This window comes from Daucus carota, chromosome 1 (assembly GCF_001625215.2).
Source record: "Daucus carota subsp. sativus chromosome 1, DH1 v3.0, whole genome shotgun sequence".
NCBI lineage: Eukaryota > Viridiplantae > Streptophyta > Magnoliopsida > Apiales > Apiaceae > Daucus > Daucus carota.
Window position 1 is genome coordinate 5938785 of NC_030381.2, and position 17927 is coordinate 5956711.

The 17927-nt window shown below is 35.5% G+C and overlaps 2 protein-coding genes and 1 pseudogene across 2 annotated transcripts; all 3 read left to right on the plus strand.

The window, feature by feature from the left end:
- Window positions 1–322: 322 nt before the first annotated feature.
- Window positions 323–2382, plus strand: LOC108216889 (flavonoid 3'-monooxygenase CYP75B137-like; annotated as a pseudogene).
- Window positions 2383–4341: 1959 nt separating this feature from the next.
- LOC108216898 (flavonoid 3'-monooxygenase CYP75B137) lies at window positions 4342–6720 on the plus strand. The gene is made up of 2 exons (XM_017389761.2): window positions 4342–5514; window positions 5887–6720. The coding sequence occupies exons 1-2, from the start codon at window positions 4561–4563 to the stop codon at window positions 6505–6507; spliced, it is 1575 nt and encodes a 524-aa protein (XP_017245250.1). The 5' UTR covers window positions 4342–4560; the 3' UTR covers window positions 6508–6720.
- A 7135-nt stretch (window positions 6721–13855) lies between these two features.
- Window positions 13856–15642, plus strand: LOC108216907 (flavonoid 3'-monooxygenase CYP75B137). The gene is made up of 2 exons (XM_017389771.2): window positions 13856–14809; window positions 14889–15642. The coding sequence occupies exons 1-2, from the start codon at window positions 13856–13858 to the stop codon at window positions 15507–15509; spliced, it is 1575 nt and encodes a 524-aa protein (XP_017245260.1). The 3' UTR covers window positions 15510–15642.
- Window positions 15643–17927: the final 2285 nt, after the last annotated feature.

The following is a 17927-nucleotide window of genomic DNA, read 5'->3' on the forward strand; positions in this document are numbered from 1 at the left end:
AATTCTTGGAAAGAAATGTGCAAGGTCACCATGTTACAGACTTACAGTTGTTCATTCAGTGGCCAACTTTTAGTTAAAAGAGATAATACTGTTCTTGTAACAAGCACATATCTTTTAGTCAATTTTAGTTAGTTGAGTTTTTAAGAATTTTTTTTTTTATTTTGTACAAACAGATACCGTTTGCTGCATGTGGTGCTAAATTTTGTTCTTTCTTTGTCTGCATTCTACAATTTTCTCGGCTTTTCTGTCTTTTATATCCTCTCATGTTTCTTTCTTATATCCATTCTTGTTCTGAAATATTTAACAAAAAGTTCATAACCAAATGATGAAGGATATACAAGCTGTGTTCTACGATACTTTGTCATGGCTGTGGCTTCTGATCCGCACAAACGACTTGGCCTATGCAGTTGCAGTCACAGCCACTGTCCTGCTTGTCTTTTCATTATTTTCTCGGATTTTTTTCAAGTCGAAAAAAATTAGCCCCCAATTGCCACCAGGTCCTAGAAGGTTACCTTTCGTTGGGAACCTCTTGTCCCTTGATCCTGACCTGCATACATATTTTGCCAGCCTTGGCAAGACTTATGGTCCGATTGTGACGCTCTGGTTAGGCCATAAGGTTGGTATTGTGATCAACTCGCCTGTAATAGCACGCGAGGTGCTTAAGGACCATGACACCACTTTTGCTAACCGCGATGTTCCAGCTGCAGGCATTGAGGCCACTTATGGTGGCAAGGATATTGTGTGGACACCGTACGGGCCTAAGTGGCGAATGTTGAGGAGGGTGTGTGTGAGTGAGATGCTCAGCAAGACTACACTGGACTCTGTTTATGATCTTAGAAGGAAGGAGATTCGACAGACTATTGGCTACCTCTACAGCCGGAAAGGGTTGCCAGTTGATGTCGGTGAGCAGATGTTTCTGACTATTATGAATGTGATTACTAATATGATGTGGGGTGGTACAGTCAAGGGGGAAGACAGGGCTGGCCTTGGAACAGAGTTTCGGCTTGTGGTGAACGAGATGACTCAGCTGTTGGCTACCCCTAATGTGTCCGATTTTTACCCTGGTCTGGCCCGATTTGACCTTCAGGGAGTCCGGAAAAAGATGAAGGTATTGGCAAAGAAATTTGATGATATCTTTGAAACTATGATCAAAAAAAGGCAAGAGATGGATGGACAAGAAGGCAGCAAGGATTTTCTGCAGTTTCTGTTGAAGTTGAAAGATACTCAAGATGCAAAAGAGCCTTTAAGCATGACCCATCTCAAGTCCTTGCTCATGGTATGTTCATATCTCTATCGTCTTTTTATTGCACACGAGTTTAATTGACACTAATTAATGCCTTCACCACTAGGCCGTCGTACTAGATCTTATATCTGATATCTATCTTACTCGGACCAATAAATAGAGCTGCTTGCACAAACACCTAAACTTCTTTTATGGTCTATTTGGGAACGTGGATTTCATTTGAAATTCTGAATTTGAATAGATAACTTGTTTGAGAATATGGATTTGGATTTCATTTGATATCCAGGATATTCAAATATTAGTATAAACCTCAGAATTTGAAATGAAAACTCAAATCCTGTTATTTGAATTCCATCATTTGAAATGAAATGCACGTTTCCAAACAACCTCTTAGTTTAGTTATATCTAACAAGGCCTTTTAACAGGATATGGTGGTTGGTGGGACTGATACAACTTCGAACTCAGTGGAGTTTGCCTTGGCTGAGATGATGAACAAACCGCAAATAATACAAAAACTGCAAGAGGAGTTAGACAGTGTAGTAGGAAAAGATATCGTTGTGGAAGAGTCTCATCTTCCCAAGCTAACTTACTTGTATGCTGTTATGAAAGAGACTCTGAGATTACATTTTGTTTTACCACTCATGGTACCTCATGTCCAAGCGAGACATGTGTTGTTGGTGGGTACACGATCCCCAAAGGGTCTCGTGTTTTTGTAAATGTGTGGTCGATACACAGGGATCCCAGCATTTGGGAAAACCCCCTGGAATTTATCCCGGAGAGGCTTTTGGATGGTCCATGGGATTACAGTGGCAAGGATTTTAAGTACTTCCCATTCGGGTCGGGAAGAAGAATTTGTGCAGGGATTGCTATGGCTGAAAAGATGTTCTTGTTCTCACTTGCGTCGCTGCTTCATTCCTTCAACTGGAAGCTCCCTGAGGGACAGAAATTAGATTTGTCAGAAAAGTTTGGAATTGTGTTGAAGAAGACAGTACCTCTTGTTCTCATTCCAACTCCGAGATTATCCAATCCTGAGCTCTACCAGTAACTAAGGCGTGATATCTTCTGAGCATCAAATCATGTTGTGTACGTTTTCTCAGCTTTATCAAAGTTAAAATCAATGTAAAATTCCCTGTAATATTCTGAAAAACTGATGAATATATAAGATTGTCATTTGCTTTAAGGTCTTTTTCCCATCTTGCCTGGACCTCAGGCATCCCTTGGCCTCCACCTATTTCAATTCATTCAAGAAAACGTAACTTAAGTAATGATTAATTGTACGTATGTTCTGTTAAATGTCTGCGTTCTTCTATGATTCCATAAGCTGATTTTTTGTAATAATACGGTGTCAATAGTACCCAATACTTGTATCAGAGTTGAAATCAGAACGATCTCATCGTCCAACAACCCCAGGGGGGCACACCTTAATACCACATTAGCCGCGGAAGGGTCAGGTCAGGTGTAAATGAATGTGTATGAGAAAGCAAGAAGTGTGATACTTGTATGGTACAATATATTTAGCTTGTAAAAAATCACGATTTATGAAAATTGCAGTTCTCTTCTGAGCAACCAAAACCTTTTTTCGCTTAGATCTTGGCTAGGGTTCAGGCGCGCAAATTTAACAAAAGTACTCCTGTAATTTGAAACACTAAACTAAAGATTATTCGGTTCAGCCAAGTCTTTCAATGTCATAGCTGTTAGTATTTAGTAGAGTATGTTCATAGCATCGTGATAAACCCTCCTCTTAGTACAGTTCGAGTCCAAGCTCCTGACATCATGAAGTAACACCCGAGATTTTGGGAGAATTAGGATGCATACGGATTTAATTTCAAAGTCAGAAATTTTATAACCAATAGACTGCATCATCATAATTTTTTTTATTTAGTAATAATAATTATTATTATTATGAAAACACTTTTATGTTGATCATAATTTATAATGTAACAACTGTCCCATCAACAAAATTATTTGTTTTAGTTTATAAAACTCAAACAATTTAATCTATGAAAAAACTATATAAAATTCCTATTATGTCTTAGCATTAAAATAAATAAAGAGTCCAAATTGATATTAAAAGTCAAATTTATATTAATATAAAATTTGATTCAAACTTTTTCCTTCACAAGATTGCAATAAGACGAGAAGAAGGTGATGATAATATCGTCATAACAAAAGCAAAATTAACGATGCCACTACTATCATTTGAACAATTATTCATGTTGTAACATATGATAAAATGATCGAAGCACCGGATATTGTAAAGATAATTAGAATTTAAATAAATAAGTAATTCATATTAGTTTCAAAAAAGCAATCCATATTAATATTATTAGCCAAATATATATTATTACAAAATTTAATTTTTTTCACAAGATTGTGACAAAGACGACAAACATAATATCCTCCGATAATGATATCCTATCATCACAAGATTGGACTTATCATGATTGGAGACGTTTACAAACAAACTCGAGCTTTGGTTGTTAATTAAGACTCGGTTCAGCTTGTTTGTTTGAACTCAAGCTTGAGTTCGAAAACAATCTCGAGCTGAACTATTAACGTGGACTTTACTCGTCAAAACTCGAAAAAAGTTCGACTACACAGCTTGCTAGTGTTCGATAAGAGCTCGATTGTCCCTCAATTTTTAAAGAATTCGAGCTCAAGTTTATGCGATAAGAAAACTCGGCTCCGTTGAGCTCTTCAGAAAGAAAAAGCTCGGCTTGGCTCACAAATAGCCTAATGTCATAACTTAAATTTAACTGATTTTACTGGGGAGAAGACTTCAATTTTGGATCATACCTCCATATTGTGCTGAAATCAAAAGCGGAAGTGAAAAAAATTGGAATGTCAATGCAATCATCTATAAAATATGTTTTTTTTTTAATAATCTATAAAATATGTTATTGTAATTAAACTGATTTATTCTCTTATCAATGATGATTTGATTGCGACTGCTGATGTTTATTATTATTGTTGTGGCCTGGCAGGTAACTTCCACCAAATTCTTGGAAAGAAATGTGCAAGGTCACCATGTTACAGACTTACAGTTGTTCATTCAGTGGCCAACTTCAAGTTAAAAGAGATGATACTGTTCTTGTAACAAGCACGAATCTTTTAGTCAATTTTAGCTAGTTGAGTTTAAGATTTTTTATTTTATTTTGTACAAACAGATACCGTTTGCTGCATGTGGTGCTAAAATTTTGTTCTTGCTTTGTCTGCATTCTACAATTTTTGCGGCTTTTCTGTCTTTTATATCCTCTCATGTTTCTTTCTTATATCCATTCTTGTTCTGCAATTATTAACAAGAAATTCATAACCAAATGATGAAGGATATACAAGCTGTGTTCTATGATACTTTGTCATGGATGTGGCTTCTGATCCACACAAACGACTTGGCCTATGCAGTTGCAGTCACAGCCACTGTCCTGCTTGTGTTTTCATTATTTTCTCGGATTTTTTTCAAGTCGAAAAAAATTAGCCCCCAATTGCCACCAGGTCCTAGAAGCTTTCCTTTAGTTGGGAACCTCTTGTCTCTTGATCCTGACCTGCACACATATTTTGCCAGCCTTGGCAAGACTTATGGTCCGATTGTGACGCTCTGGTTAGGCCATAAGGTTGGTATTGTGATCAACTCGCCTGTAATAGCACGTGAGGTGCTTAAGGACCATGACACCACTTTTGCTAATCGCGATGTTCCAGCTGCAGGCATTGAGGCCACTTATGGTGGCAAGGATATTGTGTGGACACCGTACGGGCCTAAGTGGCGAATGTTGAGGAGGGTGTGTGTGAGTGAGATGCTCAGCAAGACTACACTGGACTCTGTTTACGATCTTAGAAGGAAGGAGATTCGACAGACTATTGGCTACCTCTACAGCCGGAAAGGGTTGCCAGTTGATGTCGGTGAGCAGATGTTTCTGACTATTATAAATGTGATTACTAATATGATGTGGGGTGGTACAGTCAAGGGGGAAGACAGGGCTGGCCTTGGAACAGAGTTTCGGCTTGTGGTGAACGAGATGACTCAGCTGTTGGCTACCCCTAATGTGTCCGATTTTTACCCTGGTCTGGCCCGATTTGACCTTCAGGGAGTCCGGAAAAAGATGAAGGTATTGGCAAAGAAATTTGATGATATCTTTGAAACTATGATCAAAAAAAGGCAAGAGATGGATGGACAAGAAGGTAGTAAGGATTTTCTGCAGTTTTTGTTGAAGTTAAAAGATACTCAAGATGCCAAAGAGCCTTTAAGCATGAACCATCTTAAATCCTTGCTCATGGTATGTTCATATCTCTATCGTATTTTTATTGCACACGAGATTAAGTTGACACAATAAATGCCTTCACCACTAGGCTGCGCACTATATTTTTTATCAGATATTACTCGGACCAATAAACAGAGCTGCGTTGCACAAACACCTACACTTCTTCTATGGTCTGTTTGGAAACGTGGATTTCATTTGAAATTCTGAATTTGAATAAATAACATGTTTGAGAATATGGATTTGGATTTCATTTGAAAAACAGGACATTCAAATATTAGTATAAACCTGAGAATTTGAAATGAAAACTGAAATCCTATCAATTGAAATGAACTGCACGTTTCTAAACACCCTCTTGATTTAAATATATCTAACAAGGTATTTTGACAGGATATGGTGGTTGGTGGGACTGAAACAACTTCGAACTCAGTGGAGTTTGCCTTGGCTGAGATGATGAACAAACCGCAAATAATACAAAAACTGCACGAGGAGTTAGACAGTGTAGTGGGAAAAGATAACATTGTCGAAGAGTCTCATCTTCCCAAGCTAACTTACTTGTATGCTGTTATGAAAGAGGTTCTGAGATTACATCCTGCTTTACCACTCATGGTACCTCACTGTCCAAGTGAGACATGTGTTGTTGGAGGGTACAGGATCCCCAAAGGGTCTCGTGTTTTTGTAAATGTGTGGTCAATACACAGGGATCCTAGTATTTGGGAAAACCCCCTGGAATTTATCCCAGAGAGGTTTTTGGATGGTCCATGGGATTATAGTGGCAAGGATTTTAAGTACTTCCCATTCGGGTCGGGTAGAAGAATTTGTGCAGGGATTGCTATGGCTGAAAAAATGTTCTTGTTCTCACTTGCATCGCTGCTTCATTCCTTCGACTGGAAGCTCCCTGAGGGACAGAAATTAGATTTGTCAGAAAAGTTTGGAATTGTGCTGAAGAAGACAGTACCTCTGGTTCTCATTCCAACTCCGAGATTATCCAATCCTCAACTCTACCAGTAACTAAGGCATGATATCTTCTGAGCATCAAATCATAAAATTCGCTGTAATATTCTGAAATATACAGAAGAAAATATAAGACTGTTATTTGCTTTAAGGTCCTTCCGCATCTTGCTAGGGGCCCTTGGCCGCCACCTATCTCATTTCATTCGAGCAAATGTTACCTAAGTAATGATTGATTGTATGTATGTTCTGTAAAATGTCTGCGTTTTTCTATGATGATTGGTAACTGCGCGGAAAACCTCTATTAATGGGAGCGAGAGAGATACCACTAGAACAAGAGGCCTTTTGTTTCTTTAGGTTTAAATCGTTAACACACCACGAGTACCATTAAGATGGAAAAATTGAACATATGTTCAAAATTTTGCAATGTGGAGTTGTTTAAGAAATCATCGTGCAAATATGTCGCGAGATTTGCAAAGAAATTCAAGTAACTCGGTTTTCTGCAGAAACTAAACAGAAACCCCATCCCCACCCTAAGCCTACTCAGAGCAAAACTGCAACTTGCAATCTCTAACTTTGTAAAGCTTTCAAAATTTGCAATTTTAATTCTATAAGCTATTTTTTGTAATGAGAAATTTCAATAATACCCAACACTTCTATCAGAGTTAAGATCAGAATGATCTCATCCTATTATTTTCGACCTAATTTCGACCAGTTCTAATTTCGACCGGGTGCGGTCGAAAATATTAATTTCGACTGGTTATTTTCGACCGCTGTTAATTTCGACCGTTAACAGGAAATTAACTTCCGGTTGAAAATAACCGGTCGAAATTAGCCGATTTTCTTGTAGTGAACGACCCCAGGGGAGCACGCATTGGTCGGGGAAGAGTCAGGTCAGGTCAGGCGCGAATGAAATACTGCTACTCCCTCCGTCCCATTTTATGTGACCCTTATTCCTTTTTGGGACGTCCCAAAAAGAATGAATCTACAATACTTACTATTTTTGAACACTATTTTTCACTATTACACCCACTACTTTCTTCCACTATCTCTTTTCTATAATAATATAAACACTATTACACCCACTATCTTCCTCCACTATCTCAAATCTATTATTAAATATTGGTAGGTCCCACCACTTTACCCACTTTTCAACTAAACTTACTACATTTTTCTTAATCTCCGTGAAAGTCAAACCAGCTCACTCTTTTTGGGACGGAGGGAGTATGATTTATTATATATTGACTAAAGGCCGTTTGGGTTAGTTTAAAAGAAGTGACTTCTTACTTAAATTAAATAAATGGAGTAGATGTGAGAAGTAAATAAGTTAATAAAGTGTTCGGGAAAAAAGTAGAAGTTGTGACAGAAAAACTAGCATTCTCAACTTTTTAAAAGTGCTTCTACTTATTTACACGAACGGGCCAGGAAAAGCAGATTACCAGAAATAGAAGTTATTTCTTCAAAACAAACCGGCGCTAATTCTTTAGATGATTCAAAATATCAAGGCATACTTTCTGCAGACTTGCATAATCTAATTAACGCGCAAGACTTTGTGTCCAATCATAGCCTTGTTACATAACGTTTCAATACCGTTGTCTAACTTGCTGTAATTCTACGATTTTGTGGAGCACTTGTTTGATCACAGTGTCAATTGCTACTAAATTCCACACTCATGACTTGAGTTGTGTGAACGTCCTTTAAGCAGCCTTATTTGATCGTAGCGAACTATAAGTTGCTTGCCCCAAGTCGGACAAGATCACAGTTATTCTTCAAGTATTAGAATTTTTCATCACTTGAGGTTAGCCCAAATTATCTTTTTCGAAATTTATCTGCATAGAATACCATAAGGCTAACACAGTGGAACAAGAGAAACAAGGCGTATTTCCTTTTAGATAATACTGCAAATCTGAGGTGTTGGCCGCGTGGGCGTGGGCGTTGGCCCTTTATCAAAATTTCAAATAATAATACTCAAATATCATCCAGAAAATATGCCCCAAATATCACTTATAATACTAAATCGTTTTAGCGTTTATAATTTTGAAAATAACATAAACGCTACATCATGTAGCATGTTATGGAGTAAAATTACTTTATCTAACTTTGAAGCCCAAATAATATAACATATCCCTCAGAATGCTACATCGTTTAACGTTCTATTCTTAAAAACCTCAACGCTGCATGTTTTAGCATGAAATCCAGGACCATATTTTCAGATTATGAAATTCAGGATATTTCAACTGCAATTTATGATATTCAGGGTCTTTTTCGCAACTAAAAGATACTCCCTCCGTCCCCTTTTACTTGTCCCTTTTGAAAAAATAACGCATCTTAAGAAAATGTTAGTTGGATATCTTGTTTTCATACATATCCCTAATAAATGTAGTGAATTAGATAGAGTTGTGTGTATATATATGCTAGTCAAACATTGGAAGTTGTTACTTTTTGAAAAAACATACAAAAAGTTGCTTTGAAAAGAGAAGTGGACAAGTAATTTGGGACAAATTTTTTTTCCAAAGTGGACATGTAAAAAGGGACGGAGGGAGTACCAACGATTCGGGGTTAAGAAGAAATACTGCTTAGTTTTTCACGACAAGACACATATTTAGGACTTTTCATAAATGGAGATATTTGCCAACAACCTCGAGCTCTGGTTGTTAACACTCGGTTCAACTTGTTTGTTTGAACTCAAGCTCGAGTTCGAACATAATAAAGTAATAAGGTGTTCGTTAAGAAAACAATCTCGAGCCGAACTATTAACGTGTGTGGTTTGAGCTCAGCTTGGACTTAACTCGTCAAAACTCGAAAAAAGTTGCACAATCTTAAACTTTTTAATATGTTAAAAACTTTATTATCCAATTCGTGAATTCTTTCATATATTTTATTGACGTTTGATGTTGATGTTTGAGTTGAAATTGATATTTAGTTAGGTTAAGTGGACCTGAACTTTTATTTACAGAATCAAATTATAATATTAATAAGACGTCCATGAATAAGCTCGACTGCACAGCTCGCTAGTGTTTGATAAAAGCTCGACTGCTATCTGGCCACTTGTACTTGTTCCAGAAATCAGATCAAAGTAGTCTGCTATTCTTGCTGTTGGCCTATCCAGTTCCTAAACATATGTTTGGTCTGTACAAGTTTATACTCGCTAGTATTAATAGTATGCTGCAACATGGGATATATGATGTAAGAAAAAGACCTGAAGCTTAAACTCGAGAAAGGCCAGAATGGTTCCAGGAATGATGCTTCTGATGCCACTATAGCATGCTTTCTTTTTGTTGTTTTTTATCGTATGCACCAACTTGAGAAATTTAATAAGTGTTTGAAAGGATTAGGAAGTTGAATGGTGACCGTCCTCTAGTATTACAGTAATTATCTATCTAATAAGATAATTAGAGTAAAAGATTCGTTAGTAAGGCATGACAGTCGCGTTGACAATTAATTGAACACGTTGGCATTGCTAGTACTCCAGGCTGGCAACATATTTTTGACAATTTAAGGTCATGTACCTTATGAATGAGTATATGTTCCTATACTTCTCGAGATGATGAGCCACCTGGACGACAGAAGATAAACCCGTCACTTGGGCTATCCAATCGTGCTCCTCAAAGCTGGCAACTTAATTTAATGAGAATGTGTAACATGTAACAGAATGCTGATATTCAAATCCACATATAATGTTAGTGACATAAATGGTATTTTTCTAAAAAAACTACTCCCTCCGTCCCACCAGGTTCTTTACGTTACTTTTTGGCACGCATTTTAAGGCTCCTATAAAGTATACTTACATTATATATATATATTTTAAAAAAATCTTGAAAAAAAATTTGATGTCTAAACTTTTATTCAGAAAAAAAATAATTTTAAAAAATATTATTGACCTATCCTTTATAAGAGCCTCAAAATGCGTGCAAACAGTGAACGTAAACTACCTGGCGGGACGGAGGGAGTAAATAGTTAAGAGATAAAAAAATTCATTTTCTCTCTAACCAATATATACTATACTATATAGTCATTATTCACCCTATAAAAGATGCAAGCCCTAGAACTTTTAACTTAACTCTAATAAACTCGTATTAATTAGTTTAGTTATCCCACTTCGTTTGAGAGGATAGGGTGTTACTCAGCTAAGAAATTTTGATTCTATAAGCTAGTTTTTTGTAATAAGAAAGTGTCAACAGTACCCGAGTTAAAATCAGAACGATCTCATCCTCCAACGACCCCAGGCGAGCACGCCTTAATACCACATTAGTCGCGGAAGGGTCAGGTCAGGTAAGGTGCAAATGAATGTGTATGAGAAAGCAAGAAGTGTGATACTTGTATGATACAATATATTCAGCTTGTAAAAAATCATGATTCATGAAAATTGCAGTTCTCTTCTGAGCAACCAAAACCTTTTCTCGCTTAAATCTTGGCAAGGGTGAACATCACCCAAATTTAACAAAAGCACTCCTGTAATTTGAAACATTCAAACTAAAGATTATTTGGCTTCAGCTAAGTCTTTCAATGTCATAGTTGTTAGAATATAGTAGGTACTAGGTAAACCTTCCTCCGAACACGTTAAGGTTCCGAGAATTGGTAACTTAACATGATATTAGAGTTCAGGCGCGCGGGGGACTTGAGGAGTTCGACTCGAAGCTCCTAGCATCACGAGATAACACCGTGAAATTTTGGGAGAATTACGATGCAGACGGATTAAACTTTAAATTAGTCAAAAGTTTTATAAGCAAAATACTGCATCATCATATAATTTTTTTTGTTTAACAATAATAATTATTATATTACTATTAAAACACTTCTATGTTGGTCAGAATTTTAAAATGTAACAACGATCACATCAACAAGATTATTTATTTTAATTTTTAAAATTCAAATAATTTAACTTATGAAACAACTATATAAAATTTTTATTATGTTTTAGAATTCAAATAAATAAAGAGTCAAGATTAATGATATTATTAGTCAAATCCATTCTAATATAAAATTTAATTCAAACCATTTTTTTCCACGAGATTGCAATAAAGATGAAGAAGAAGAAGGTGGTGGTAACACTATTATGACAAACACAAAATCGTTCAGAAAAAAAAAGCTTGGCTCGACTCGGCTCACGAATAGCCTAACATCATATCTTAAATTTCACGGATTTTACTAAGGAGAAGACTTCAATTTTGGACTATACCTCCTTAGAGCATCTCCAACCATTGAAAGTTCTTGGCTAAAAAATGAGTTGGCATACTTAAAATAAAAAAATTTAGCCAACAGATCGAAAAACTCAACTCCAACCATACTAAGCTGTTGTCTATAAATTTAGCCAACCTCCTATGGATGGCTAAATTTGTCGAACCTCTACATGTCTGTAAGGAATCTGTAGTAAGATTGCACATCATTTATTACTATATTGAACTGATATATTATATTTTAACAATCTAAAATATTAATAACATACTATTTTTAAATTATAGCCAACCAATATAGCCAATACCATTGAAGCAAAATGTTTTACAGGTTCAGCAAATTTTACATAGTTTCTTACAGATCCCATATAGCTAACGATTATAGCCAATGTTGTTGGAGATGCTCTTAGTTCCGCACTGGTGCACCGTATTGTGCTGAAATCAAACGCTGAGGTGGTGAAAATTGGGATGTCAATGCAATCATCTATAAAATACGTTATTACTATAATTAAATTGATTTATACTCTTATCAATGATAGATCTGATTGCGACTGTTGATGTTTATTATTGTAACTTGTTGGGTCGTAACAAACACATCTTTTAGTCAATTTTTTTTTATTTTGTGCAAAAAAAAAAATAAATACCGTTTGCTGCATGTGGTGCTAAAAAAAAGGGTGTTGCTAAATGCAGTAAATTTTTACTTCATGCAGTAACGACGAGTTACATTTTTAACCTTCCACTAATTCGACTATTATTAAATGTAGCGTAGTCAGTCAAATATCATTAAATGCACTGCTCCGTTCACACAATCATCACACGAGAGTCCCAAAGTGTGAATGTTTTGCCTATACAAAATAATTTAACTATTTAGAAAAAAGATAAAAAAAAATAATTTAACTCGAAATTAATGACCTATACAAAATAAGAATCGTTAAAATTTATGATATTTATATGAAATTGTTCATTAAATAAATGGACGTATAAAATGTAGGTGACTGGGAATTAAAATGAGAGTTCATCGAAAAATTCGAACAAAAAATATTTGAATGGATAAAATTACAAAATAATTAATACTTTGAATGAAAAATGAATAATATCATTTGATAAAAAAAACTCATAATATTTCTCCATAGATATTATTTCAACTATTGTCAATAATTTGTATTCAAAATATATTTATAAGTTTTATCATAATTATCACATATAAAATAATTAAGAAAATAAATTTTAAATTCTATTTATTTATATTAGTGATCTTTAATTATTCATTATTAAAATTTTGTTGCAACTATATATATAATAAACTTTTAGTTATAATATGATTTTATAAATTATATGTACTAAATTCCTGAATAAATATTATAATATTTAAATTATGAATATAGGACTCTTTTAAATTTTTGTAAACTTATATGTTTATGTCATACAAAATAAAAATTTATAATAAATATATAATACTCCCTCCGTCCCAGTCATTTGTATACAAATGGCTGGGACACGGAGACCAAGAAACTGAGTAAGAAATGAGTAAAGTTGGATGAAAATTGGGTATAGTGGTGGGACCCATTTATATTTAATAATAAATTTGAGATAGTGGAGGAAAGTAGTGGGTGTAATAGTGTTTATATTATTATAGAATGGAGATAGTGGAAGAAAGTAGTTGGTGTAATGATGTTTTATATTATAAAAGTTTACTACTTTTGGAATGTATACAATTGATGGGACGTCCCAAAAAGGAAACTGTATACAATTCATTGGGACGGAGGGAGTATAGAAGAATATGTCAAAATAATAACAATAAATATTTTTATAATAAATATTGTACTGGTCAAGAATGAACACAGTTAATTCACGAAAATGATTAAATCAGTCTTTTTCCCAATCGTTATAAGAATACGAAGCTTTCGTAAGCTAAATTTTTGGACTCAATCTCGTTAAACGCATTATAAACTGAAAAGAAATGGCCCATGAATGAGTGTATTGAATGCGGTACACAAAAAATTAAGCATGCACAGTAATTTAAAGAGTATTAACTGAAGAATATAATTGTAATCTCTGATTACTGCACCAAGTAAAATTTTACTGCATTTAGCAATCATGAAAAAAAAATTCTTGCTTTGTCTGCATTATACAATTTCTTCGGCTTTTCTCTCTTTTATACCCTCACCTGTTACAAGCACATTTCTTTATTACCATTGTTGTTCTGCAATTATTAACAAGAAATTCATTACCAAATGATCAAGGATATACAAGCTGTGATCTTTGATACTTGGTCATGGTTGTGGCTTCTGATCCACACAAACGACTCGGCCTATGCAGTTGCAGTCACAGTCACTGTCCTGCTTGTGTTTTCATTATTTTCTTGGATTTTTTTGAAGTCGAAAAAAATTAGCCCCCCATTGCCACCAGGTCCTAGAAGCTTTCCTTTAGTTGGGAACCTCTTGTCTCTTGATCCTAACCTGCACACCTATTTTGCCAGCCTTGGTAAGACTTATGGTCCGATTGTGACACTGTGGTTAGGCCATAAGGTTGGCATCGTGATCAACTCGCCTGTAATAGCACGCGAGGTGCTTAAGGACCATGACACCACTTTTGCTAATCACGATATTCCAGTTGCAGGCTTTGAGTCCACTTATGGTGGCAAGGATATTGTGTCGACGCCCTACGGGTCAAAGTGGCGAATGTTGAGGAGGGTGGCTGCGAGTGAGATGCTCAGCAAGACTGCACTGGACGCTGTTCATGGTTTTAGAAGAAAGGAGATTCGAGAGACTATTGGGCACTTGTACAGCCAGAAAGGGTTGCCAGTTGATGTCGGTGAGCAGATGTTCGTGACTTTAATGAATGTGATTACTAATATGATGTGGGGTGGCACAGTCAAGGGGGAAGACAGGGCTGGGCTTGGAACCAAGGTTCGGCTAATGGTGAGTGAGATGACCCAGCTGTTGGGTAAGCCTAATGTATCCGATTTTTACCCTGGTCTGGCCCGATTTGACCTTCAGGGAGTCCGGAAAAAGATGAAGGTATTGGCGAAGAAATTTGATAATATCTTGGAAACTGTGATCAAGAAAAGGCAAGAGATGGATGGAAAAGAAAGTCGTAAGGATTTTCTGCAGTTTCTATTGAAGTTAAAAGATACTCAAGATGCAAAAGAGCCTTTAAGCATGACCCGTCTTAAGTCCTTGCTCATGGTATGTTCTTAACTCTTTCGTCTTTTAATTGCACACACAAGATTATGCCTTGATCACCACTAACAAGGTCTTTTAACAGAATATGTTGATTGGTGGGAGTGATCCAACTTCGAACTCAGTGGAGTTTGCCTTGGCTGAGATGATGAACAAACCGCAAATAATGCAAAAACTGCAAGAGGAGTTAGACAGTGTAGTGGGAAAAGACAACGTTGTCGAAGAGTCTCATCTTCCCAAGCTACCTTACTTATATGCTGTTATGAAAGAGAATCTGAGATTACATCCTGTTTTGCCACTCATGGTACCTCACTGTCCAAGTGAGACATGTGTTGTTGGGGGGTACACGATCCCCAAAGGGTCTCGTGTTTTTGTAAATATTTGGTTGATACACAGGGATCCCAGCATTTGGGAAAACCCCCTGGAATTTATCCCAGAGAGATTTTTGGATGGTTCATGGGATTATACTGGCCAAGATCTTAAATACTTCCCATTCGGGTCAGGAAGAAGAATTTGTGTAGGGGTTGCTATGGCTGAAAAGATGTTCTTGTTCTCACTTGCGTCGCTGCTTCATTCCTTCGATTGGAAGCTCCCTGAGGGACAGAAATTAGATTTGTCAGAAACGCTTGGACTTGTGTTGAAGAAGCAAGTACCTCTTGTGCTCATTCCAACTCCGAGATTATCAAATCCTGAGCTCTACCAGTAACTAAGGCATGATGATATCTTCTGAGCATCAAAATTTGAACGCTTTTGCAGATTTATCAAAGTTAAAATCAATGTAAAATTCCCTGTAATATCCTGAAATACTCAATAAAATATATGCCTGCATGTTATTTGCTTTAGGTCCTTTTCCCGTCTTGCCTGGACCTCAGGCAACCCTTGGCCTTCACCTATCTCATTCCATTCAAGCAAACGTAACCCAAGTAATGATTAATTGTACGTATTTTCTGTTAAATGTCCGCGTTCTTCTATGATAATTGGTAACTGTGCGTAAAACCTCTATTAACGGGAGCGAGAGAGATACCGCTAGAACAAGAGGTCTTTGGTTTCTTCAGATGAAGATGGAAAAATTGAACATATGTTCAAAATTTTGCAACGTGGGGTCGTTTAAGAAATCATCGTGCAGATATGTCGCCAGAGTTGGAAAAGAAAATTCAAGTATTTTCTGCAGAAACTGAACCAAACAAAATTGCAATTTACAATCTTTTGTAACTTTGTAAATCTTTCAAAATCCTTTCGGATTAGCAGAAGATAAAATTTGTAATTTAAAAACAGGCGTCGACTTAATCTATAATCATTAATTTACCCTGTAAAGATGCAAGCCCTAGAACTTTCAACTTAACTCTAACAAACCTCGTATTAGAGTACTACGAGTTTTGAGAGGATAGGGTGTTATTCAGCAAGAATAAATTTTGATTCTATAAAGCTAATTTTTTTTTTTTTTTTTTTTGCCAAGAATAAAGCTAACGTTTGTAACGAGAAAGTACTGTCAATACTCAATAGTACCCAAGACTTGTATTAGAGTTGAGATCGGAACTATCTCATCCTCCAACGACCCCAGCGAAGCACACGTTGATACCACGTTAGTCGCGGAAGGGCCAGGTCAGGTGCAAATGAATGAGTATGCATATGACTATGAGACAGCAAGAAGTGTGATGTTTGTGTGATACAATTAGACCAGTCAATAGTATCGCATGCTTTTCTGTATTTCCGTGTTTCGTATATTTAACGTAAAATTCATAACCCTTCTTGTCAAGGATTCTTGTATCCAATCTCAAACCCGTATCTGTTTCGAAATGTGTCGTGTAATTTTCGTGTACATTTAATATATATATATATATATATATATATATATAGAAGAAAGTTCTATGGAGACTGGATTATTTGGAGACTGCAGAGACCTAATCCTGGCCATCCAATTATTAAACATCCAACGAATGCATATATTTTGTCCTGCACGTTTGTTTTCTCTCCCTATCATGTCCTGCACTTCTAAATCGATGAACAACAAGCAGTACTTCTAAATTTTGCATAACATAAAATAATAATTCCATAATATTGGTGTTCAATCACCGAAATCCTAACAAATAAAAATAATAATTGCATACAAAACAAAGATGTAGCTGGACACTGCTATGATTGTCACTGAACTCATTGTCATTGTCCTGCAACGAATTGAATTTGTTGCAAGACAAAATAACATTTAGATTTATCACAAATATGCGGGACAAATTATTAATATTACATTACTAGAAATGCAGGACAAAAATAGTATAAATTACGAAGATAGTTTTGAATTAAAACTAAAACAAGAAATGCAGGACAAGAATATTAATAATACATTACTAGAAATGCGGAACAAGAATAGTGTAAATTATTAATATTACATTACTAGAGATGCAGGACAAGAAATGCAGGATAAAGAATATTTAATCATGTCCATTAATTGCTATATTATTTAACGGTAGATCTTGTAGTCTCTAATGACTCCAAAGTTTTTGGTCTCCATTGAGCCCAACTCTATATATATATATATATATATATATATATATAGAATAACAAAATTTAATTTGTCAGGAAATAGTCATCATTTTATAAAATTTTAATATCTTATTTAAGTTTAAATCTTTATATAATATGATTTATTCAATGTGATATTGCTTATTATCTTCATATATACTTAATAAATTATATATACCTACATATAATTGTAAGTTTTAATTTAAATTTGTTTTATTTTATTATATTCTGTTTATTTAGACTAAACGGTAATTACTGAAATAATTGAAATAATAATGATATTTAATGTTAGTGGATCATATCCGGCTCATATTCAATGGATCATAAACTATCCGGTTAAAAAATAAAAAATACGATACCGGATGATGGGTTTATTCCCAATAAAATGATTCCGGACTCAAATCTAAACAAGCTAAAAATGATATGATCTGATACTTGAGGATCCCGTATATCACCCGGATCATTTCACGGTGAAACACTTGTTTGATCACAGTGTCAATTGCTAAGAAATTCCACACTCATGACTTGAGTTGTGTGAACGTACGTTAAGCAGCCTTATTTGATCATAGCCAACTGCAACTTGTTAAGCCCAAGTCGGTCAAGG

Coding starts and splice junctions, on each gene's coding strand:
- LOC108216898 (XM_017389761.2), top strand. CDS start 4,561: ATGATGAAGGATATACAAGCTGTGTTCTATGATACTTTGTCATGGATG. Junction 5,515..5,886: donor ATCTTAAATCCTTGCTCATG/GTATGTTCATAT, acceptor GTATTTTGACAG/GATATGGTGGTTGGTGGGAC.
- LOC108216907 (XM_017389771.2), top strand. CDS start 13,856: ATGATCAAGGATATACAAGCTGTGATCTTTGATACTTGGTCATGGTTG. Junction 14,810..14,888: donor GTCTTAAGTCCTTGCTCATG/GTATGTTCTTAA, acceptor GTCTTTTAACAG/AATATGTTGATTGGTGGGAG.